The following is a 25,112-nucleotide window of genomic DNA, read 5'->3' as shown; positions in this document are numbered from 1 at the left end:
GTTTTAATAAAATTTATATATATATATTTTTAAAAAAAGAATAGAATAGAATTCTTTATTGGCGACTATCTCCCAAACAGATAAGGTGGGCACAATATTTTCAGCGTTTCTCTTTCCGGTTGCGGTATGTTCCTGCTGGGAAAAACTTCCTGGCTGATGCGCTGTCCCGGATGCCACAGTATAATAGCAAGCGAGAGGAAGTGATTAAACCTCTAATTGCACCTTCCCAAACCCTATTAAGACTTACAGATGTAGATGGTCACTTACATACCGAGTTTAAAACAGCTTTACAACAGGATCAATGGGTAATCCAAAACCCCTCTATGGTTAGCTATAATGATGGAATAGCGTGGAGGGAGAATAGAATATATGTTCCAGAACGTTTACGGAACGTAGTGTTATGCAGGTGCCATGATGCCAAATCAGCAGGCCATTTTGGGTATTTAAAAACTCTACACCTTGTGAGGAGGCAATTCTGGTGGCCACGAATGCGTAAGGACATAGAAACATACGTAAAAGGTTGCACAACCTGTGCAACCACCAAACCCTGGTCTGGACGACCGTTAGGACTATTACAGACAGTCGCGAATCCTAGCAGGCCTTGGGAAGAGATCGCTATGGATTTCATAGTCGATCTCCCCCCTAGCCATGGCCACACTGTAATTTGGACGGTGGTAGATCTGTTTTCGAAACAGGCCCACTTTGTGCCATGTAAAAGCATACCATCCGCGCGACAATTAACCGAACTCTTTTTGCAACATATCTATCGTCTCCATGGAGTACCTAAGAGGATTATATCCGACCGCGGTGTTCAATTCACCTCTAAGTTTTGGAGACGATTTGTCCGTTTAATTGGGTCCTCTCAAGGGTTAAGTTCAGCATTCCATCCGAGCACTAACGGGGCGGCTGAATGGGCCAATGCCATGGTCGAAAGATATATCAGATGCTACGTTTCATACCAGCAGACGAATTGGTCAGGACTCCTGCCTTTCGCCGAAGTGGCATATAACAACATACCCCACCGCAGTACTGGGTTCTCCCCTTTCCAAGTAATATATGGCCGAGAGTTTTCAGCCATTCCAGAGTTAGATCCCCCTATGACAGACGGTGACACGCCACGCAGTTGGGCCGATAAAATTAGTAATGTATGGCCAAGTGTAAAAACAGCATTACAAAAGGCAGCAGACGAGTACAAAAAATATGCAGACAAGAAAAGAGCTGATCCAAAACCATTCCGGATAGGAGACAAAGTATACTTATCTACGAAATACCTTAAACTCCGACTGCCCAGTAAAAAATTAGGACCTAAATATATAGGACCATTTCCCATAACACAAGTCATCAATCCTGTAACCGTAGCTCTTAAACTTCCCCCTCTGTTCAGTAGGATACATCCCGTATTCCATAGCAGTTTGGTGAAACCGGTGACGATAGAAAGGCCAGGTACCTCAACTACTCCACCGGGTCCCGTGCATACCAACCAATATGAGATAGACCGAATATTGGACTCCAGGGTTCGTAGGGGGATGTTACAATATCTTGTGCGGTGGAAAGGATACCCTGTAACACAGGCCTCGTGGGTGGCAGCACCCGATGTTCACGCTGCCCGATTGATACAACGGTTCCATCGGAAACACCCAGAGAAACCTAATGCAGGATCGTAACAGTGACTAACATCTGTATGCTTTCTATTTATAGGTGAGCTCCTGGTAGGGGGGGCCGCCTGTCGAGTCCTGCCGGAGCTCGCCATCGATGGGGGGTGTGGGAGACGAAGGAGTGGAGATAAGCAGCCGCAGCGAACACACAAACAGTTCCTAGATAGCAGCATTCAGGGCAATGATTGATGACGTTGCTGGGCCTCTCCGATTCTGCTGTCCTCGCTGCTCGCAGCTGTTACTGTTAAGGGAGTGGGGGGTGCTTGATTGATAATCACCGGATGTATGTTTAAGGGGCTGAGTTTTTGTTAAATAGCGCTGTGGTGTGATTACACCCAGCGCTGACTTTGAACCAAAACACCGACTTGTACTTTACTTTTGACTGCAAGCTTATCATTGCCAAAGTAAACCCTGATTCTCTGTGTGTTACTGGTGATTATTTCCTATCGCAGTTCTGAACGAACGACAAGCCGAGACCAAGTGTGATTGGACACACAAGGATTTTGTCTTGGTGCATAAGCTCTCAGTATACATAAAAGAAAAGATACGTTCATCAAGAATCATGGTACAACACTTAATGATAGTCCTAGGGAACAAATAAACAATCAAATCATATTAGGAAACAAGTCAGTATAAATCGTAAGGATACAAGCAACAAGGTTACAATCATATAGTCATAAGTGGGAGGATATGGGTGATAGGAACGATGAGAAGATTAATAGTAATGCAGACTTAATAATGAGTTTGAAAGTGTTGAGGGAATTATTTGTTTAGCAGAGTGATGGTGTTCGGAGAAAAACTGTCCTTATATCTAGTTATTCTGGTGTGCAATGCTCTATACCATCGTTTTGAGGGTAAGAGTTGAAACAATTTACGTCCAGGATGTGACAGGTCTGTAAATACTTTCACAGCCCTCTTTTTGACTCGTGCAGTATACAGGTCCTCAATGGAAGGCAGATGGTAGTAATTGTTTTTTCTGCAGTTCTAATTATCCTCTGAAGTCTCTGTCTGTCTTGTTGGGTTGCAGAGCCAAACCAGACAGTTGTAGAGGTACAGATGACAGACTCAATAATTCCTTCATAGAACTGGATCAGCAGCTCCTTGGGCAGTTCGAGCTTCCTGAGTTGGCTCAGAAAGAACATTCTTTGTTGTGCTTTTTTGTTATTCAAAATTTCCCCAAATCCCTCCCCCCAGGGATCCAGACTGAATGTCCAATCCCCGCCCCACATAGTGTCAAGTGGGGCAAATCTTCAGGTCTTTTCATCCATCTGGAGTTCCAGGACGGTTGGCCTTGACTGGTTGTAAATAATTCCACTCAGCAGCTAGTAATTCGTGAGAGTAAATCTCCTTTATTCACATGGGCCATCTTCACACCAGCTCTCTTCCCAAACCCCAATGAAATGCCCACCCTCCCTGTTACTATGGCAGCCGATAGCAGGCAAGCATGAAAGGGAAAACCCCTGCTGGAGATCCAGTTGACCCTCCTAATCCTTCTTTTCTGTAGACTAGCCATACCCAGATCCTGCAACCGTTCTTCATACGTTTTAGTCTTCAGGCCTTTAATCATTTTAGCTGCTCTTCTTTGCACTTTCTCCATAGTCTAAACATCTTTTTTGTAATGTGATGTGTTAGAGTTTGCAGCAATCCAACCAGCACACAAGTAAATAATTCAGCAGGATTCATTTATACAAGAAACTTCTTTATATACAATAATATACAGTATGATGCATGTATACAATTCCCATGCAGCAGAAGTCAGAACCAGAACTCAGAATCCAGAAGTCATAATCAAAGAAGCAATATCATACAGAGGCAATATTGCAAGGACAAAAGTAACTGCTCCACCAGGAACTGCGGGAGGACCCCTTGGAGGGAAGAGCCGAGGATTTTGTTCAGTATCTGCATGACAAAATCACTCAGATTCGGGCAGGTCTGGACTCTGACTGGATAGATCCAGCGAGGGTGACGGAGGCAGGTCTTGAGACTGTTATCTGGGATGAGTTTGATCCTGTGACCCCAGATGACGTAGACAGGATTCTGGGTAGATTGAACGCGACCATATGTTTGTTGGACCCGTGCCCCTCCTGGTTAGTGCTGGCTTCCCGGGAGGTGACGCGAGGCTAGCTCCAGGGGATTATAAATGCTTCATTGGGTGAGGGCGTCTTCCCCACCGCCCTGAAAGAGGCGGTGGTAAGGCCCCTCCTCAAGAAGCCTTCCTTGGACCCGGCAGTATTGGCTAATTATCGTCCAGTCTCCAACATTTGCTTCGTTGCGAAGGTTGTTGAGAGTGTGGTTGCGCGACAGCTTCCCCAGTACCTGGATGAAGCGTCGTATCTAGATCCGTTCCAGTCGGGCTTCAGGCCTGGGTACAGCACGGAAACGGCATTGGTCGCGTTGGTTGATAATCTCTGGAGGGCTCGGGACAGGGGTTGTTCCTCTGTCCTGGTCCTGTTAGACCTCTCAGCGGCTTTTGATACCATCGACCATGGTATCATGCTGCACCGGCTGGAAGGGTTGGGGGTGGGAGGCACCGTTTTACGGTGGTTCTCTTCCTTTCTCTCTGACCGGTTGCGGTCTGTGTTGACAGGGGGGCAGAGATCAACCCCGAGGCCCCTTATATGTGGGGTGCCGCAGGGATCGGTTCTCTCGCCCCTTTTGTTCAACATTTATGTAAAGCCGCTGGGCGAGATCATCCGTGGTTTCGGGGTGAAGTAACATCTGTACGCTGACGACACCCAGCTGTACATCTCCACCCCGGACCACCCCAATGATGCCCTTGAAGTGATGTCCCAGTGCCTGGAGGCCGTACGGATCTGGATGGGGAGAAACGGGCTCAGGCTCAACCCATCCAAGACCGAGTGGCTGTGGTTTCCGACGTCCCGATATAGTCAGCTGGCGCCATCGCTGGCTTTTGGGGGCGAATCATTGGCCCCCACGGAAAGGGCTCGTAACTTGGGCGTCCTCCTGGATTCACGGCTGTCTTTAGAAGAGCATTTGACGGCCGTGACCGGGAGGATTTTTCATCAGGTTCGCCTGATTCGCCAGTTGCGTCCCTTTCTAGATCGGGACTCGTTACGCACAGTCACTCATGCCCTTGTCACCTCTCGTCTGGACTATTGTAACGCTCTCTACATGGGGCTCCCCTTGAGGTGCACCCGGAGGCTCCAACTGGCACAGAGTGCGGCCGCGCGGGTGGTTATGGGAGCAGCGTGGAGCTCCCATGTAACATCTCTCCTGCGCGAGCTGCACTGGCTCCCGGTGGTCTTCCGGGTGCGCTTCAAGGTTCTGGTTACCACCTTTAAAGCGCTCCATCATGGCTTAGGACCTGGTTACTTACGGGACCGCCTACTACCATCAATAGCCTCCCACCGACCAGTACGCTCCCACAGAGAGGGGATCCTCCAGGTGCCGTCGGCCAAACAATGTCGGCTGTTCGCCCCTAGGGGGAAAGCCTTCTCTGTGGGGGCACCGATGATCTGGAATGAGCTCCCCCCAGAGATACGGAGGATTCCGGATCTGCGCACCTTCCGCCGCGAGCTGAAGACTCTTTTATTCCATCAAGCTGGCCTCGCCTAAATCTTCTCCCTTTTAAGTGTAAATTTTAAATTTTTATTGTATTTTAAAATATGGGTATTTTAAATTATGGGTATCAATTCAGCCAAATTTATTTAATTCATTTTATTTTATTTTAAATTTTGTATATGTATGTGTTTTATTTCATGGCTGTTCACCGCCCTGAGTCCTTCGGGAGTAGGGCGGTATAGAAATTCAATAAAATAAATAAATAAAATAAACTCTTATATACAAAGTCAAGCTAAGCCACGCCCAGGCTCCGAGATGTCTGGGTCACTAAACAGTCCCCATTGGCTGACGTGTTATCATGTCTATTCCAATTAATGAACTCTTATACACTGACATGATGACCAAAACTGGATGCAGTATTCCAGGTGTAGTCTTAGTAAGGCTTTATAAAACGGTACATGATCCTGATTCTATGCCTCTGTTTATACAATCATGGATTATATTAGCTTTTTTGGCTGCTGCCACACACACGTGACTCATGTTTAAGTGATCATCCATTCGGACTCCCAAGGTCCACCTCACAATTACTGTTTTTGAGCCAGGTTTCAAGTAATCTGTTTTTCCTGCCCAGGTGGAAAATCTTACTTTTCTCCACATTAACTTTCATTTTGTTGGATTCAACCTTGTCTCATTTGGATCAGAAAGGCACAATATGCACACACAAACAAATCTATAGAGACAGGGCGGGTCAGTGGTTAGAATGCAGTACAGGCTAATTGCCCACAGCCAGAAGTTCGATCCTGACTGGCTCATGGTTGATTCAGTCTTTCATCTTTCTGAGGTCGTTAAAATGAGGACCCAGATTGCTGGGGACAATATGCCAACCTTGTAACCTGCTCAGAGAGTGTGGTAAAGCATTGTGGAGTGGTATACAAGTCCAAGTGGAATTGCTATTGCTATATAGTTTCTCCTGAGCGTGGATCCTTTTATGAGAAGTAAGATGACCATTCTGAGCAAAACTCTTTCCACATTCCATGCATTTATATGCTTTCTCTCGTGTGGATCATCATATGGGAAATAAGTTGACCACTTCGAGCAAAGGTCTTTCCACACTCCATGCATTTATATGGCTTCTCCCCAGTGTGGATTCTTTTATGCATAGTAAGTGTACTGCTATGAGTAAAGATCTTTCCACACTCCATGCATTTATACGGCTTCTCTCCTGAGTGGATCTTTTTGTGGATTCTAAGACCACTGCTCTGAGTAAACGTCTTTCCACACTCCATGCATATATACGGCTTCTCTCCTGTGTGGATCCTTTTATGCACAGTAAGTGTACTGCTACGAGTAAAGATCTTTCCACACTCCATGCATTTATACGGCTTCTCTCCTGAGTGGATCTTCTTGTGGATTCTAAGACCACTGCTACGAGTAAACATCTTTCCACACTCCATGCATATATACGGCTTCTCCCCTGTGTGGATCATTTTATGGGAAATAAGACTACGTTTTTCAACAAAGGTCTTTCCACACTCCATGCATATATATGGCTTCTCTCCCGTATGGATCATCTTATGGGAAATAAGATTACCACTTCGAGCAAAGGTCTTTCCACATTCTATGCATTTAAATGGCTTCTCTCCTGAGTGTGTCCTTTTATGGGAAACAAGATTACTGTTATAAACAAAGGTCTTTCCACACTCCATGCATTTATATGGTTTCTCCCCTGTATGGATCCTTTTATGGATAGTAAGTGTATTGTTATGAGCAAAGGTCTTTCCACACTCCATGCATTTGTAGAGCATCTCCCCAGTGTGAACCCTTTCATGGGAAGTAAGTTGCCTGCTTGTTCTAAAGCATTTTCCACATTCCAAACATTTATTAGGCTTCTCTTTTGTGTCAATAGCTTTTTGAGATGTAAGGAAGTTATTTCCAATAGAAAGAATGAATAAATCCTGTTCATTTACTTGTACTTTAGCTTTTATTAGCTTCACACTTTTTCCAGTATATTTTTCCCTTATTTTCTCTTGTTGGGCATGAAAGTCTTGCATTCGTGCATCAATGGAAGATGAGTTTTCCCGATTCCAATTCTTTGACTGGTTTCTCTCATGGCTTCCTAATTCCATTTGAATTCCAAACTTCTCCGTTCCATCTTTACCATTGATCACTTGCAACAGTTCACAGGAATCTTGATTCTCCTGCCCATTATTACCTTCAAAGCAAAAGGGAAAAGAAAATGATAACAAGGTTAGAGAAAAAGATCAAAGTTAGGCCTGAACTACTTTAGTGCAAGATCACACGAGACCAGTAGTGCAAGATTTCAAGCTCTTAATATCACATGATCTCACACCGCAGTACTTTAGGCCTGCGTTCTTTTAAGAACTGAGGACTGCACGAGATCCAGGACAAAATTCACTGAAAACGAAGAGGCCTTCCCTCTCTTTGCAAAGCATTTTTCCCTGGATCTCATGCCGGCCTTGGTTAGCAGAGAAAAGACGCCTAAAGCAGTGTAGTGCGAGATCACGTGAGATCTTTTGTGCAAGATTTCCCACTACTGATCTTGCGTATCTCTCACTACTTTAGGCCTCTTTTTTCTGCAATTTCACCAAAGTAGGTAAAGAAACTGATGGCTCACCACATCCTCTCAAGGTAAATCCCGGCAGGATGGGGTGGGGGAACAGGTTGGGCGAATGTTGTTGCAGCGCCTCTGCTGTCATTCATAAGTGTGAATGACGGCTGTGGTGCTGCAACATTCGTAATTTCAGGAGTCTTAAGTCCTTGGGAGTGGGCTAGGTCGTAACTTGGAACGGTCACTTAGTGAACTGTCATAACTCGGGGATTACCTGTACCTTAGGATGCTCTGAGTGACATTGCATGAGGCCTTTGTTCTTGAATTGGATTGGGAGAATGCTCTTCCATGGACTGAGTGTGAAAGTTCTGTTCTCACACAATTTGAGGATGTTTCAGAGGACAAATGACAACAACACTCCTCTCACATGACCTCCAGAGGACACATAAAAGCACACCTCGTTCTTCTCAGCCCCCACAGGTAAGTTCAAATAGAAATGGAAAAATACAGATGAGAAATGGCAGAGAAAGCATCTAAGCAAAGAGACATTCACTCCTTCCTTCCTTGGAGCACGAGAAGATCCTTTCCTTCTCCCTCCCAGGAGACGATATCTGATTAGTAGTTTTTTATTAAAAAAGCTAACTAGAATCTGCATTCTTGAACTCTCTGATTGGGGACTAGAAAACTCTTACCCAGAGAGGCCACGTTCCTATGGTTTTCAAGCATGACTTCCAAATACAGTGCTTTCTGGTCAGGATCCAGCTGAGACCATTCCTCCTCAGAGAAAGACACAGCCACCTCCTCGAAGGACTCAAGACTCTCCTGAACACGGAAAAAACAGAACAGAACAGGAGGATTCGCAAGATCTGTTCATCTTCATCAATGATTTAGAAAAGAGGATAGAAGGGGAACTCATCAAATTTGCAGACTAGACCAAATTGACAGGAATAAAAATACTCCAGAATAGTGGTCACCAACTGGTGGTTCGTGGACCACTGATAGTCTGGGAGAAAATTTTGGTAGTCCGCAGAGAAATCGTTGCATTTCTCTCGGGGAGCCCAGCCAAGGTTTCCTGCGCCGCTTGCCCTTCAGCACTTTGACTCCCAGAGACAGAATGGGGTCCTTCAGGCAGTTAGCTTGGCCGCCTGTTAGCAGAGAGAAGCAGCCGGAGTCAACCCTGGCTTTGCTGTCCATTTCAGATGCTAGATCAGCCCCCTGCAAACTCGTTTCTCAAGGAGCACTCGCTGAAGAGGCACGGGAAACTTCGGCCGGGCTTCTCGAGAGATGAGTTTGAAGGGGGCTGATCTAGCATCTGCAATGGACAGCAAAGCCAGGGTTGACTCCGGCTCCTTCCCTCTGCTGTAGTGCTTCCTGAACGTGGTTTACCGCTGTGAGCCCCAAGCGCTCCCTCATCAATCCCCTGCAGCAGCTCCCCTCCAGCCGGAAGATAAAGCCCAGTGCCGGCTCTCGTATGCCAAGCCGACCCTTCGTCTACTTCAACCATCCCCCATTAGGGGGACCCCACAAAGCTCTCACCACCTCTTCCATCCTTCTGCCCCCAGGCTTTTGGATGAGGTGGAAATCCTGGATCTTCAGACGTTGGGTAGCCACGGCCGGGAAGAAAAGGAAAAAGAGCAGCAGCGGTTTCAGGAGGAGGAGGAGGAAATCTCCCCCTCCTCCTCCTCCTGGAGATATCTTTTTTTTTTTTTATTAAAAAGTTTTATCAAGTATTACAATTTTTTTCCTCCCTCCTCCCCCCCTCCCCTCCTCCACCCACCCCCATCCCTCCTCCCCCCCTCTCCCTCCAACCCCCCTCCCTCCCCACCCACCCCGGACTTCCCAGGGCAAATACAGGGTATAACATTTAACAAACATAAACTAAAATATGCTAACTTTCTGTAGGCTCCCAACTCCCTCTTGCTCTTTAACTCCCCTTTCAACAAACAAAACATAATTCAAAAAAAAAATGTTGGTTTCATCCATAAGCCATTTGAAGCTTTTTAGTCCGATATTTGTTTTGAATATAGTCAATCCATCTTCTCCATTCCGATATATATCTTTCATTTGAATGGTCCTTCGAGTATGCCGAAATTTTTGCCATCTCTGCTAAATTCACTACTTTTAATGTCCATTCTTCAATGGTAGGTAAGTCTTCCTTCTTCCAATACTGCGCCACCAAAAGTCTGGCTGCTGTTATTAAATTTAAAATCAATTTAGTCTCTATAACCGTACAATCTGTAATTATACCTAACAAAAAGAACTGTGGAGTAAATTTTATCTTCTTTTTGAGAATGTTTTGGATAATCCACCATATTTTTATCCAAAATGCCTTAATTTTTTTACATGTCCACCATATATGATAATACGTGGCATCAGCACATTCACATCTCCAACACTTAGGTTGCAAACTTGGATACATACAGGCTAGCTTTTTAGGATCTAGATGCCATCTATAAAACATTTTATAAAAATTCTCTCTTAAGTTTTGGGCTTGCGTGAACTTTACATTTCTAACCCATATTTTTTCCCACGTTTCCATCATTATTGGTTCTTCAATGTTTTGTGCCCATTTTATCATACAGTCCTTAACTAGCTGTTTCTGAATCTATTTCTACCAATGCATTATACAACCTTTTTATATGCATTTGACTTTGGTCTCTAATTTGTTTTACCAAGTTCTCCTCATTTTGCGAGATGCCCATTTTCTGATCTTCTCTCCATCTAGCTTGCAGCTGTCCATACTGAAACCATGTTTGAATTATCCTTTCTTCTCTTAGTTGATTCAAAGATTTTAGTTGTAAGATACCTCCTTCCATATTAAGAAGCTCTTTATAAGTAATCACATCTTGTTTTTGCTCTCACCACCCCTTCCATCCTTCTGCCCCCAGCCTTTTGGGTGAGGTGGAAATCCTGGATCTTCAGAGGTTGGGTGGCCACGGCCGGGAAGAAAAGGAAGAAGAGCAGCAGCGGTTCCAGGAGGAGGAGGAAACCTTCCCCTCTTCCTCCTCCTGGGGATATCTTTGAGGTACCGTATTTTCCGGCGTATAAGACGACTGGGCGTATAAGACGACCCCCAAATTTTCCTGTTAAAATATAGGGTTTGGGCTATACTCGCCGTATAAGACTACCCCTCTTCCAACGCACACCAAATAAAAATTAAAAAAACATCAACTGGCTCACCCACAATGTAAAAGCAGCTGTGCTAGACCCAAAATGGCCCCTGCAACAAGCAGGAACTTCACACAGCCACAAAAAGCCCAAAAACCCAACTTTCACACTTTACGCACACAAAATTCCACATACAGCTTTGTGAGATTTTGTGTGTTTGTGTAGTTAGAGTGAAACACTACAGAAACACACTAAATCTCAGAAAGCTGCACAAATATTATTTTATTTTATTTTATTTTTATTTTTATATGAAAGCTAAATTTAAAACTTCCTAAACTTTAAATGGCTAGGTCTAAAAAAGAACAACTAAAAAAAAACCCAATTAACTATTTTTTTTTTAAAGCTCCCAAAGGGGAAAAAAACTTACCCAATAGAACAGGGGTCTCCAACCTTGGCAACTTTAAGACTTGTAGACTTCAACTCCCAGAATTCCTCAGCCAGCTTTGTTTTGCTGGCTGAGGAATTCTGGGAGTTGAAGTCCACAATTCCCTGCCTGCTTGATTGCAGGCAGGGAGTTGCTTGCTGATGGAATGGATTCAGGCAAGCGAAGCAAGGCAAGCAGCTAAGGCAGTGGTTCTCAACCTTCCTAATGCCGCGACCCTTTAATACAGTTCCTCATGTTGTGGTGACCCCCAACGATAAAGTTATTCCTAAAACCATCAAAAATATGTGTTTTCCGATGGTCTTAGGTCAGGGGTCCCCAACCTTTTGGACCTCAGGGACCACCAACTTCATAATTTTAAATTTCGCGGACCACTAATACGAATCCAGTGCACCGCTTGCTGAAGCACCTGGATTCCCAGTATGGGATGGGGTCCTTCAGGCACTCTCCCTCCTGTCTGTCTCTCTCTCTCTGTCTCCCACTCTTTCTCTCTCATTCTCTCTTTCTCTCTCTCTCATTTTCTCTCTCTCTCTCTCCCTCTCTTTCTTTCTCTCCCACTCTTTCTCATTCTCTCTTTCTCTCTCCCCCTCTCTCATTCTCTTTCTCTCTCCCCCTCTCTTTCTCATTCTTTCTTTCCCCCACTCTTTCTCTTTCTCTCCCCCCTCATTCTCTTTCTCCCCCCTTTCTCATTCTCTCTCTCTCTCTCTCTCTCATTCTCTCTGATTCTTTGATTCTCTTTCATTCTGTCTCTTTCTCTGTCTCTCATTCTCTCTCTCTCTCTGATTCTCTCTGTCTCTTTCTCTCATTCTCTTTCATTCTGTCTTTCTCTCTCTTTCTCTCTCACTCTGATTCTCTCTCTCTCATTCTCTCTCTGATTCTTTGATTCTCTTTGATTCTCTGTCTCTTTCTCTGTCTCTCATTCTCTCTCTCTCTCTCTCTTTCTGATTCTCTCTGTCTCTCTCTCATTTTCTTTCATTCTGTCTTTCTCTCTCTTTCATTCTTTGTCTCTTTCTCTCTATGTCTCATTCTGATTCTCTCTCTTTCTCTCTCATTCTCTCTCTCTCTCATCTCATGGGCCAGCCAGTGTCTTGGGGCTGAGAGGAAGTCAAGCATCTCCCTGAGAGACTGAGGGCCGAAAGAAGTGTGGGAGCGAAGCACTACTTGAACTTGTGCGGCATGAGCATTCGCCTTGGTATATTTGCGCCAGCCGATGGCCAAGGCAGCCCTCATCTCTCTGCTGAAAGTGCAGCATCAGGATTCTGCCTTGCTATATTTGCGGCACAAGGCAGCCTTTGTTTCCTGCTGCTTGGGTCTCAGAGCGGAAAATAGCGTCTGATCCGGAGAGCAGCTGGATTTTGCTCTCTAATCCGGATGCCAGATCGGCCCCCTGCAAACTCTCATCTCTCGAGGAGCGCTCCCTGAAGCGGGGCTGGAAAATTTGGTTGGACTGCTTGAGAGAGGAGAGCTTGCAGGGGGGCGATCTGGTGTCTGCAATGGAGAGCGGCATCCGGCTTTTTCTCTCCGCTGTAAGAGCGCTGTAAGAGCGGCAGCCCTCATCTCCTAATGCTTGGGACTCGGAGCGGTAAATGGTGACTGGTCCGGGGGGCAGCTGGATTTTGCAGTCCCAAGCACAAATATACCATGGTGAAGGCGGAATGCTGATGCCATGCAAATGCAAGTAGCACTTGACTCCTGCACCTTCCAGCCGTCGCCGCCGCCACTTCAGCCCGCTTGGGCCGCCTGCCCCCCCCTTCCATAACAGCACCTATTATCTCATTCAGGCCAGCATGGGCTGTGTTCCTTTTCGCATGTGGCACCACCTGCAAAGTTGCACATTGCACATGCCACAAGTAAAGAGAAATTTCCTGACAGTGAGAGCAATTAATCAGTGGAATGACTTGCCTTCAGAAATTGTGGGTGCTCCAACACTGGAGGTGTTTAAAAAGAAATTGGACAGCTATTTATCTGAAATGTTATAGGGCTGAGCAGGGGGTTGGACTAGAACAGGGGTCCCCAACCTTTTGGACCTCAAGGACCACCAAATTCATAATTTTAAATTTCGCGGACCACTAATCCGAATCCAGCGCGCCGCTTGCTGAAGCACCTGGACTCCCAGTGACAGGATGAGGTCCTTCAGGCATTCTCCCTCCTCTCTCTCTCTCTCTCTCTCTCTCCCCGTCTCTCTCACTTTCTCTTCCCCCCTCTCTCTTTACCACTCCTTCTCTCTCATTCTCTCTGTCTCTCTCCCTCCCTCTCTCCCCCCTCTCTCATTCTGATTCTCTCTGATTCTCTTTCATTTTGTCTCTTCTCTCTGATTCTCTCTGATTCTGTCTCTCATTCTCTCTCTCTCACTCTCTCCCTAATTCTCCCTCTCGTTCTCTCTTTCATTCTCTGTCTCTTTCTCTCTCTGTCTCATTCTGATTCTCTCTCTCTCTCATTCTCTCTCTGTCTGTCTCTCTCTTTCATTCTCTCTCTGATTCTGTCTCTCTCTCTCTCATCTCATGGGCCAGCCAGTGTCTTGGGGCTGAGAGGAAGTCAAGCATCTCTCTGAGAGACCGAGGTGCATGGGGCACCAACAAGGGCCGGAAGAAGTGTGGGAGTGAAGCACTACTTGAACTTGCACAGCATGAGCATTCGCCTCGGTATAATTGCGCCAGCCGGTGGTGCAAAGCTGCCCCTCATATCCTGCCGCTTGGGACTCAGAGCAGTAAATGGCGATTGGTCTGGGAAGCAGCCAGATTTTGCTCTCCATCGCGGACGCCAGATCGGTCCCCTGCAAGCTCTTGTCTCTTGAGGAGCGCTCCCTGAAGCGGTGCGGGAAACTTTGGTCGGGCTCCTCGAGAGTCGAGAGCTTGCAGGGGGCCGATCTGGCATCCACAATGGAGAACAAAATCCGGCTTCTCCCTGAACCAGATGCTGTTTACCGCTCCGAGTCCCAAGCGGCAGGAGACTAGGGCTGCCTTGTGCCGCAAATATACCAAGGCTGAATCCTGATGCTGCACTACAGCAGAGAGAAGAAGCCGGATTTTCCTCTCCATTACAGACACCAGATTGGCCTCCTGCAAGCTCTCGTCTCTCGAGGAGCCCAACCAAAGTTTCCCGTGCCGCTTCAGGGAGCGCTCCTCGAGAGACAAGAGCTTGCAGGGGGCCGATCTGGTGCCTGCAATGGAGAGGAAAATCCGGCTTCTTCTCTCGGCCTTAAGAGTGGGGACTGGCGTATGGGCGGGGTGATGTGGGCGGTGCAGCCGTGTATTCCTGTGCGCGGGCCAGATTAATTGCTCTCGGGCCATATCCGGACCAGGGGCCATAGCTTGAGGATGAGTGCAATATAACAAATGCAAAAATACGAAAATTTCCCTGTGGACCACCAAAATTTTCCTGCGGACCACCGGTTGGTGACCACTAGACTAGAAGACCTCCAAGATCCCTACCAACTCTGTTATTCTGTTACATTGTTCCCAAATTCTCAAAGCAAAGATATTTACTAACTTAAATTGCTACACAAGTCCTAATTTTAGGTGAGAAAATGGGCAAATCTGAAAACTACTTTCACTGAAGAAATATTTGGGGAAGTTTTATCAAGTCCATTGATTCTCCAAAACCTTCAGTGCTTTTCAGTAAAGTAATCCCACTTCTGGATCACCTGATCTATCACTTTGTCTATCATTGATTGATCTAGTAGTATAAGCCATTGGCTGAAAGGAAGAAAACAAAGAAGAGAAAATTCCCCGGGAAAATTATTTCTCAGCCTTTGCAAATCGGGAATGTTTGATCTCCTAACCGAGGCGCAAATCAGAGGATTGGAAATTATTTTGTAGCCCCAAGTACTGTGATTACATGCTCAACACGGCCACATCCTTTGGATTTTAATAGTCTGCTTTATTTTTTAATTCAATTTGCTTATTTTTTAAAACGTTATTTACACATATCAATGTGTGAATGGTGTGATACCCGGGGATCATACATTTCAATACAAATAAACATAGTATTGTTACTCATAGTTCTTACATTTCCTTTTCACCATTTCATATCATTTACACATACCCCTTGCTACCGCCCTTCAGTTCCTAAACCTCCTCCTCCTTCTTTCATATATTTTAATATCAAATACATATGTACTATTATTCCTCTCTTATTTCTATCTCTGTTTTAACTTTTTTTCCCATATCACTATAATATTCAAAGATGTTTCTTTTCTATTTCCTATCTTTCACCTGTTTTATTATTTATATTTCCCTTATTTAGCTCTTTACATCTATTTATGTTAAAGTTTCATCCTTCATTCTTTCATTATTCAATGTCTGAATGTATGCTTCTAATACCAATCACAATCATTTAAACATATGGAATATGTTCCAAAAATATGGAATTTAAGGTACAGTGCCTTAAATTCATGTTTTTTCCAATCCTTCAATCTCTGTAATTCTACTATTGATAAACCTTTACCTTAAAATATATTCTTTCATTTTCTAATCACCCATGGTTTAATTCTAGCATTTCACTAATCATATTTTTATACATTATTTCATAATACCATCATTCAAACTGTAATTTTCTAATTAATGCTTCATTCTTACTTATAAGTATTCATAATTTCTATATTTTACTCTTCATACCTATTTATATTAAGATATTACCCTAACGTCTGTTGCACTACATACAAAATAATTATCCAACCTATATAATTCTAATATTAATAAACATTATTGAAATATATTCATGGAAGACCTTTTTATTTCTCCAGGTGGGCCTGGCCTAACTTTCTCCCTCTTTTTAAACAATTTTAATATTTTAATATTTTTAATATTTTAATACTCAAAGTTTAAATTTGTTTTAAATTGATTGGGGTTTTAATCTGTCTGGGTCAAACTATTTAATTCGATTTTATTCCTGCTTTTAAATTTTGTATGTATGTATTTTATTGTTGGCTGAGTCCTTCGGGATTAGGGCGGTATACAAATCAAATAAAAGTAAAAGTAAAGTAAAAGAAGATCTTTTACTCTCTTCCCCCCACCCCCCCTTATCCATCATCTCTTACCTATGTAAAAACTTTTAGTCTTTTTTTTTTGGCTTGCCTCCCATATTCTTCTCGTACTCCATCTGCTTATTTTTGAACTACAGGTTATAAATATGGCTTTTTTAAAATGGTATTGTGGCAATGTGAGTATTTATTTATTTTTCATTAGCCTTGCACAATTCCGAGTCAAAGAATTACAAAAAAAAATATTGGACTCTAGCAGTTCCTGCCACTGTGATACGTTTATTCCTATTTCTTGAAGGACTTTTTAAAAAATTGCTTCTTCTAAAGTCAAAGTTGGACGAGTACCTAGGAGAGCAAGATAACCAGAGGAAGCTATGCTTGCTGACAGCAACCTGAACCTGCTATTCTGCTCTCCATGTTGTGGAAGAACAGAAAAATAATCCAGGCCAAACAAGGGGGGAAAATAGAAGGAGGGAGCACTCTGCACACCTGCTTCACTTCCTGAAGGGAAAATAGAAATCTAATAACTTTTTCCTTTCTTACTTGATTTGGAGGTTCAACCGCTGTTTGATCCCCGTCATAAAAACCAGAAAGCTTCATTCTTGGTTTCTCTGTAAGGAATGAATAATTTCAAAATGCATCATTAACAAAATAGGAGGAAGTATTCCATAGAAGAGAAGAGAGAGCGAAGGTAAGACAGATGGGAAATCGGAGGATCTTCCATTACCTCCTGAGGTGTCCAGACTTGGATCTTCCCAAGGGATCTTCCTGAAAAACAGCTCCTGAGGGGAATTTGATGGGTTCTTCTTTCCCTCAGGATCTCTGATCTCCACAGTGAAGCACTTCAAACAGGAAGAAGGAAAAAAGAAGCAGAATTAATGTACCTCACATGAAATAAAGTGGATTCTTATATTTGGAACACAACCTCAAAGCCCCCAATATCCATCTGTGAGGCTGAGTGAGAAAACAAGGGAACAATTGCCACATATGATGAATGTCAGAGAAGTTTGGGAAGGAGGGTGAAGTATTCAACCACTTTCTCTATTTCCTTCTGAGCCCCCTAAAGTCTCTCACCTGCAACTGGACCTGCTCCTTCTGCTCCTCCGCCTGGCTCAGGAGGAGGCCTTCCACCAGGGCCACCGCCTGGGAGCTGGTCTCTGCTCCACACTCCCGCACCCAGCCCTCCATCTCTGGGGGCAGAAGGAACAGGAGCTGCTCCAGGACCACCAGGTCCAGCATCTGGGCTTTGGTGTTCTTCTCTGGTCTCAGCCATTGCCTGCAAAAGCCATGGAGTCGGCTGCAAAGTCCTCGGGGACCCTCAGCCTCCCGGTATTGGATGGAGGTCCAGGTCTGAACTTCTGAAGGGAGGATGGTTTCCTCCTCCAGGATCTCCTGCCCGGTTCTTGTCCAGAGCTTCCCCGCCTTCCCAGGCTGAGCAGCTGAAGGGCCTTTTCCACTTCCCTCCTTTCCAAAAGGTTGTGTCTCCATCCTTTCTCTGTCCTGCAGAGCAACTGCAAATGGCTCCAAGGTAAGGTGACCAGACGTCCCGCTTTTGGCGGGACAGTCCCGCTTTTGAGCAATTTGTCCCGCGTCTCGCGGCGTTTCAAAAAAGTCCCGATTTTTCTTGAGCCCCAGCTGATGGCTAGAAGAAAAAAAAACTGTTTAAACTCTTGCCCGGGGCTTCAAAGGGCCGCCCTACAGGCAATCAGTGTAAAGCAGTTTTTTTTTTTCCCCTAGCTAAGCTTCAGAAACGAAACCGAAACCAGGGTCTTTGGTGCAGCGTGACAAAATGAGGCAGAGAGAGATTTATTTTTATTTTTATTTTTCCTCCCCAAAAAAGGTAGGTGAAAAACTACAAACAATGGGAAATTTAGGAGGAGAGTTCAAGATTTTAAAACACAAAGGAAAAAAAGCTGTATTTAACTAGGGAATTGTAATAATTGAGATACTATTATTATTATTATTTTTTTAAAACAAACTTTATTCGTATTTAAAAAAAAGACATTTAGAACAATTATAAGAAAAACTGAACAAGTTTTTCTTAATCAAACACACAAATTACAAGTACATATACTATACATATATAGTGCTCAATTTCATCTATCAACTACTTTCTAATGTTATATATACATATATATATATATATACACGCAGTGACTATATTTCCTTCTATATCTCTCTGACAGTGCAGTTGTTTATTTACATTGATTTCTCCTAACTTTCATCTCTAAGCATTCCCTCTCTCTGACTTATCCACTGGTACCAACTATTCCATATTTTAAAATATTTTGAATCTTCCTTATCCTGTAGTTTTAGGGTTAATTTATCCATCTCTGCGCATACATAGATTTTCTGTATTACTTCCTGATCAGTTGGCAAACGGTCTATTTTCCAGAGTTGTGCCAATGCTAATCTTGCCGCTGTTATAATGTGGAGTATTAGGTATTTTATGTCCTTCCTAATATTCTTATTAATCATGCCGAGTAAAAAGACTTCAGGTGTTAATTCAATTTCGTGATTTGTTATTTCTAATATCCATGTTTTTATTTTGTTCCAATATTTTTTGATTTTTGGGCAAAGCCACCAAGCATGGTAAAAAGTTCCCTGCGCTTTTTTACATTTCCAGCAAGCCGGGTTCACATTTGGATACATTTTTGCTAACCTTGCGGGTGGCAGATACCATCGGTACCACATTTTATAATGATTTTCTTTGTATGGTACCGATTTTGTCATTCTATAATTATCCTCCCAAACTCTTTCCCAATCTTCTAATTGTATATTATGCCCTATGTTCCTCGCCCAGGCTATCATCTGCCCTTTGACCAACTCTTCTGCCAGATCGAATTCGAGTAAATATTTATAGATTTTTGAGATTAACTTCCCTTCTTTTGATTCTAATAGTTTGTCTAATCGATTTTGTTTTAAATCTATTCCTTCTTTCTCTTGGTCTTTTCTGTATCTTACTTTTATTTGCGAGTAGGGCCACCAGTCTATTTCTATTCCTTGTTCTTTGAGCTCTTCCCTAGTTTTCAATTGAGATACTATTAATTGTATATTGTGTTGAAAGCAGAAATGGTTAAGTTGTGGTTCGGAGGAATATATGGGAGAAATTATTTGGTTTATTATTATTGGTAAATATAATTAATTGATTTGTAAGAAATTGGATTGCATGGAAATAATTGGAATATTCATGTTCATATTGATTAATATACAAAAAAGATAGTTTTATAACTAATTGATTTATATTAAAATGTTGAATTTGTATTAAACAACTGTATTACATAATTACATAATTAAACAATGTGAGGATGGATATAAAAATAGATGACAATGGGAAGGGGTATAATATAGAATAGAAGGGAAAAATTGAATTTGATTAAGATTAGAGATGAGGATGAAGGGTAATATTGGTTTTTTTTAAAAAATAGATGAGGAATAAATATGGCAAAAAGGAAATACAGAAATTGTAAATTTAATTGAAATGACTAAACGCTGTTTAAATTTGTGAACCAGCCAAATATTCTGTTCAAAGAAAATACATTGTATGTTTGTATGTGTGTTTCTAATTATTGCTATTTATTCATATATGTTCTCTTTTATTCTTTAAAGTTTAACAATTCATTCTTTATCTTAATATCTTTATATTTGCTTGGGGTTGGCTTTCTTCCCTTTCATCTTTTTTATTGTACAGCAATCTTTCTCCTCAAACCTACCACCTCTCTCTTTTCTTTCCTTCTTACTTTCTCTTCCCCCCACCCTCTTTTTCTCCTCCCTACTTCCTCTTTCTTTCTCCTTCTCCTCCTCTCTTCCTCCCTCTTACCCTCACTCCTACTCTAATTTCCATTCCTTCATCCCTCTCTATTGCTGTAATCCTTTAATGCATATGGACTACTCAGAGGGCTGAAAAAGTTATTTTTGACTGGTCCTCACACTTTTGACCAGTCCTCGAACTTATGACTGTCCTCACATTTTACATTTTTGCCCTATCTTGTCATCATGGTGAAGAGAAGCAGTTGTAAAATGAGTGACATGGTTGTTAAGAATGCTGCATGGGCATAAATGTGAGGATGGTCATAAGTGTGAGGACCAGTCAAAAGTGCGAGGACCTGTCAGAAATGACTTTTTTCAGCTCTCTGGTTAGTCCTTTTGTGCATATGGACTACTCAGAGGGCTGAAAAAGTTATTTTTGACTGGTCCTCACACTTTTGACCAGTCCTCGAACTTACGACTGTCCTCACATTTTACATTTTTGCCCTATCTTGTCACCATGTTGAAGAGAAGCAGTTGTGAAATGATTGACATGGTTGTTAAGAATGCTGCACGGGCATAAATGTGAGGATGGTCATAAGTGTGAGGACCAGTCAAAAGTGCGAGGACCTGTCAGAAATGACTTTTTTCAGCCCTCTGGTTAGTCCTTTTGTGCATATGGACTACTCAGAGGGCTGAAAAAGTTATTTTTGACTGGTCCTCACACTTTTGACCAGTCCTCGAACTTACGACTGTCCTCACATTTTACATTTTTGCCCTATCTTGTCACCTTGTTGAAGAGAAGCAGTTGTGAAATGAGTGACATGGTTGTTAAGAATGCTGCACGGGCATAAATGTGAGGATGGTCATAAGTGTGAGGACCAGTCAAAAGTGTGAGGACCTGTCAGAAATGACTTTTCAGCCCTCTGAGTAGTCCCTATACACATAGCCATGGCCACCCGGTCACATGACCAGGTAGCCACGCCCACCCAGTCACATGGCCTCCAAGCCACGCCCACACAATAAGCCACGCCCACAATGGTGTCCTTCTTACCAATGTTAAAATCTGTTCACCTTACCCTATAGACATAGCCATGGCCACCCGGTCACATGACCAGCTAGCCACGCCCACCCAGTCACATGACCAGCTAGCCACGCCCACAAAATAAGACACGCCCACAATGTCCCTCTTTACCAATGTTAAAATCTGGTCACCTTACTCCAAGGACTCTGGTGGGTCTCCAGATGCCTTTTCCTTCACGGGACCATTTCTGGGGCTGCAGGACTGATCCCTGCAAGGGATTCCGCTCTTTTTCTTCTTCCCCCAAGAGGAAAGTTTGCCTTGCAAAGATCACAAATGGCTTCCAGTTTCTGTATCTGAGATGGGAAGAAAAAGAAACACCAAGAATTAGAAAGTGGAATTCAGCCACTGAGCGACCTTCCCCCAACCTGCCCGGAGGCCCCCCCTCCGCCCCCCACCTTCCCAGCATCCCGCTTGTTTCGCTTCCCCCGGCAGGGAGAAGGCGGCTGGGGAGCATGGGACCCGGGAAGGACACCCCCCCTCACCTGAGGCACCTCTAAATGTCCCCCAGCCAGACTCTCCCGCACCTCTCTGCCACCTGCGGGGCCCCAAGGGTTAAGGAGAACGAGTGCTGCGTCCTAGAGAGGCAAGGGTTTCTGGTGTCAATTCCTTCGACACCTCCTGTACAAAGGCAGCCGTGAGTTGTCCCTCCAGTGGACCAATGGGGAAGCGCCTGGAGTTCCCTTCCGTTGGCAGAGGGCGCCCCCTGGTGGATTTGGGGCGAAGCGCCAGGATTATAGAAAGGGCTGGAAAGAGGAGCGCCTTGGTGGGGGAAAGGAGAGGGCGGGGAGGATGGGTTTGGGAGTAGGAGGAAAGGCCCCTCCCAATGGCTCCCTGTCAGACAAAAGCTTTTTCCTCTTTTATATCAACCCAAATGCATTGAAGGAAGTTTTCGCCTTTCTTCTGTTGCGTTTCTAGACCTGTTTGGTTATTTCTTCTATATAGTGAAACTACAACTCCACCTCTTTCATTCTCTCTGCTTCTTATTTACAGAAGAGAAGAGAAGAGAGGAGAGGAGAGGATGCCATCATGTCTGCCCTCCTCCTCCTTTTCATCAGACTAGAAAATACCCAGTTCCAGCAACGGTTTTTTTATATGTTTTAGCCTCCATCTTTGTTGCTCTTCTCTGCACTCTTTCTAGAGTCTCCAGATCTTATTTATTTATTCATTTACTATACAAAACACAAAGAAAAATAGGAATAGGAAATCAGGAAAAGGAGAAAGACAGGAAAAGAAAGTCTGAGGTACAAGAGAAAAAATGGGGGGAAAACACGTTGCCTTCATTTTAGCACAATGCAAGATTTTTTTAAAAAAAATCATTCCAGCCTAACAATTTAATCTAATACACAAAAGCAAAGTCATTTTATCTCTTTCCTTTGAACACTTTAAATGTGAAAATGTCCAATTTAACGGCTGGGGAAGGAAAGGACAGAATGGTCCTGAAGACCCCGCTGTGGCTGAGGGAGGGAGGGCTCCCGCCCGAGGGGATCTGCATTCTGATTGGTTGCTGCGGGTGGAAAGGGGGCGTTTCCCATTTTCCCGCCTTTTCCTTCTGGGCGCCGTTTAAGATTTACCTCAGGATCTTCCCGCCTGTCTTCTCTGCTGCGAATCTTAAATACGTTTATAGGGAAATAAAAGTAAAACTTTGTGTCCGTGTCTCCCTCTACCCTTGGACAGCAGCTGCCTATTTCCTCCACGTTAAGCCTCTTCAGTTGCCGCTTCCAGTCGGGGGTTTTTATTTTATCCCCCGAGAATGTCGGAAGAAAAATCAGGCCCAGCCTCCTTCTCTTCCTTTTCCTCCTCCTCCTCCTCTTCTCCTTCACTTCTTCCTCATCTTCCTCCTTTACCTCTTTCTCCTCCTCCACCTCTTCCTCCTCCTCTTCCTCCTCCTCCTCCTCCTTTACTTTTAAATGAAAATCGAGGTACGTGATCCTTTCAAGTTTTTCTCAGTGGTTTTCCTTCCGAATTTATCAGTGGTAAATTAATGGGCTCTTTGCGCTTCCTCTTCCACAACCGAAATAGGCAGATTCCTGGGGAAAAGCTCCAGATCTGCCCTTTTAGACGGGGGAGACGCGGGTTTCAAGGAGGGAAATCGCCTTTTTCTCCCGTAAAGCGAAGCGGCGCCTTTCCCGAGAGAGCCGAGCGGAGGATTCCCGCAGGAAGGGGGAGGGGAGGCTGGGCTAGGTGGGATCCCTGACGATCTCCTCCGCCTCTTCCTGGCTTAGCTGAAGGTTTCCCGTGGCTTCCCTCCGGATATGGGGTGCCTGTCCGTCACCCCCAAGTCTTCCCTGGCTGCGGGGCTGCCCCTCCCCTCTTCTCAGCCAGCGCAGAAACTCTTCCCACGGCAGAAATCTTCATCTGTTAAAGCAACGGGGGGGGGGGGGGGGTAGAGGGGGAGGGGTGTCCTGGCCAGATGCTTCAGCCCCAGAGGAGGAATCGGGGCTCTGAATTGGGGGGAGGAAGCCTTTTTTTCTTTGACTTTTGAGATTGGGAGGGGCCAGATGGAGGCCCCCATCACCGTCCAGTGGTCTAAATCCCTCCCCTCCTGATCTGGGGGCCTGTGGGAATGCGGTGGCCATAGTACATGTATAGACCAGTTTAACTGGTTGGACACGTGTATGGAACTTAGCACCGAAATAATCTGACTATGAAAAGCGGGTTCATATGGATACTCTCTAAAGGGCCCTATTCGTTCTCTCTTTGTTCAGAACATAGACTGTATTTGTAAAGATAGAGACATCTCCTTGTGCTACATTCCTGAGAAGTGAAGTAATCAGATAACAGGAGATGGGCCTCTCGCCTGGTAGTAACTGGCACCAAATTAGCCAGAGTTACGTTTTGTTTTTGCACCTTAAGTATCGCTTTCCTAGAATTCACGTGATTTACTGTAATTGGTAAGAATGTGAAACTTATATGGAGAATATATGGATGTTTTTCTATTTCTTGTATGTAATATGAGATGTGTAGCCATAATAACGCCTTCTGATGACGCTGTATTTGGATAACTAATAAAAGAGATGGCAGGCTTTTGTTCTCTGCTCTCTCATCCCGAGAAAACACCTGTCCTTGTGTTTTTCCTAATCTGGACTCACGAGAAGCCCACCAGGATGAATGCAACAGGGGCCCCATTTTCCCCTGTGAAGGGGGAGAGACCCTCCCTGTGGTGGGAACCTGAATGGACCCTCTTGGGGGAAGTTGGGCCTGATCCTCCTGCTCAGGTGAGGCTCCTTCTCCTTCCCCAGAGCCCCGTTCCTCCACCTCTGCCAGGAGCAAACTCTGGATGGAGACTCTAGAAAGAGTGTAGTGAAGAGCAACAAAGATGGAGGCTAAAACGTATTAAAAAACAGTTGCTGGAACTGGATATTTTCTAGTCTGATGAACAGAAGGACAAGGGGAGACATGATGGCATCTTCCCATATCTCAGGGGCTGCCAGAAAGAATATTGCTCTTTTCTTTTCTTCTTTTCTTTTCTTTTCTTTTCTTTTCTTTTCTTTTCTTTTCTTTTCTTTTCTTTTCTTTTCTTTTCTTTTCTTTTCTTTTCTTTTCTTTTCTTTTTTCTTTTCTTTTCTATTCTTTATTCTATTCTTTTCTCTTCTCTAAATAAGAAGCAGGCCGAATGAAAGAGATGGAGGTGGAGTTGCACTATATAGAAGAAATAACCAAACCGCTCTGGAAACGCAACAGAAGAAAGGCGAAAACTTCCTTCAATGCATTTGGGTTGATATAAAATGGGGAAAAGAAGGTCAAAGCCTTTGACAGGGAGCCATTGGGAGGGGCATTTCCTCCTACTCCCAAGCCCATCCTCCCCTCCCTCTCCCTTCCCCTCAGACGCTCTCCTCTACCATCCAGGCACTTTGCCCCAAATCCACCAGGGGGCGCCTCCACCAAGGGAAGGGAACTCCAGGCGCTTCCCCATTGGTCCATTTGGAGCCTTGCCTCTCTAGGACTTTGCACTCGCTCTCCTTAACCCTGGAGGCCTGGAGGAGGCGGAGAGGCTGCGGGAGAGT

At 44.3% G+C, this 25,112-nt stretch overlaps 1 protein-coding gene across 1 annotated transcript; it reads right to left on the bottom strand.

The window, feature by feature from the left end:
* Positions 1 to 5,480: 5,480 nt before the first annotated feature.
* On the bottom strand, positions 5,481 to 25,021 carry LOC139309267 (zinc finger protein 383-like). Its single transcript, XM_070933319.1, has 7 exons — positions 24,948 to 25,021; positions 21,591 to 21,643; positions 21,240 to 21,268; positions 17,005 to 17,119; positions 16,821 to 16,888; positions 8,439 to 8,568; positions 5,481 to 7,389 (listed from the first exon to the last, which is right to left on the bottom strand). The coding sequence occupies exons 1-7, from the start codon at positions 25,019 to 25,021 to the stop codon at positions 6,218 to 6,220; spliced, it is 1,641 nt and encodes a 546-aa protein (XP_070789420.1). The 3' UTR covers positions 5,481 to 6,217.
* Positions 25,022 to 25,112: the final 91 nt, after the last annotated feature.

Source organism: Pituophis catenifer, unplaced genomic scaffold (assembly GCF_029215685.1).
Source record: "Pituophis catenifer annectens isolate HBS135680 unplaced genomic scaffold, rPitCat1.0.hap2 SCAF_2, whole genome shotgun sequence".
In the NCBI taxonomy this organism is placed as follows: Eukaryota; Metazoa; Chordata; class Lepidosauria; order Squamata; family Colubridae; genus Pituophis; species Pituophis catenifer.
This window is presented reverse-complemented; position numbering and strand designations above follow the sequence as displayed.

What these genes read in the sequence shown, in the direction of transcription:
- LOC139309267 (XM_070933319.1), bottom strand. Translation starts at nt 25,021, where the DNA reads ATGGGGAAGCGCCTGGAGTTCCCTTCCCTTGGTGGAGGCGCCCCCTGG. An exon ending in TGGGGCAAAGTGCCTGGATG is followed by an intron (nt 21,644 to 24,947) that starts GTAGAGGAGAGC and finishes GGGGCCCCGCAG; the next exon opens with GTGGCAGAGAGGTGCGGGAG. An exon ending in TAGGAACGTGGCCTCTCTGG is followed by an intron (nt 7,390 to 8,438) that starts GTAAGAGTTTTC and finishes TTTGCTTTGAAG; the next exon opens with GTAATAATGGGCAGGAGAAT.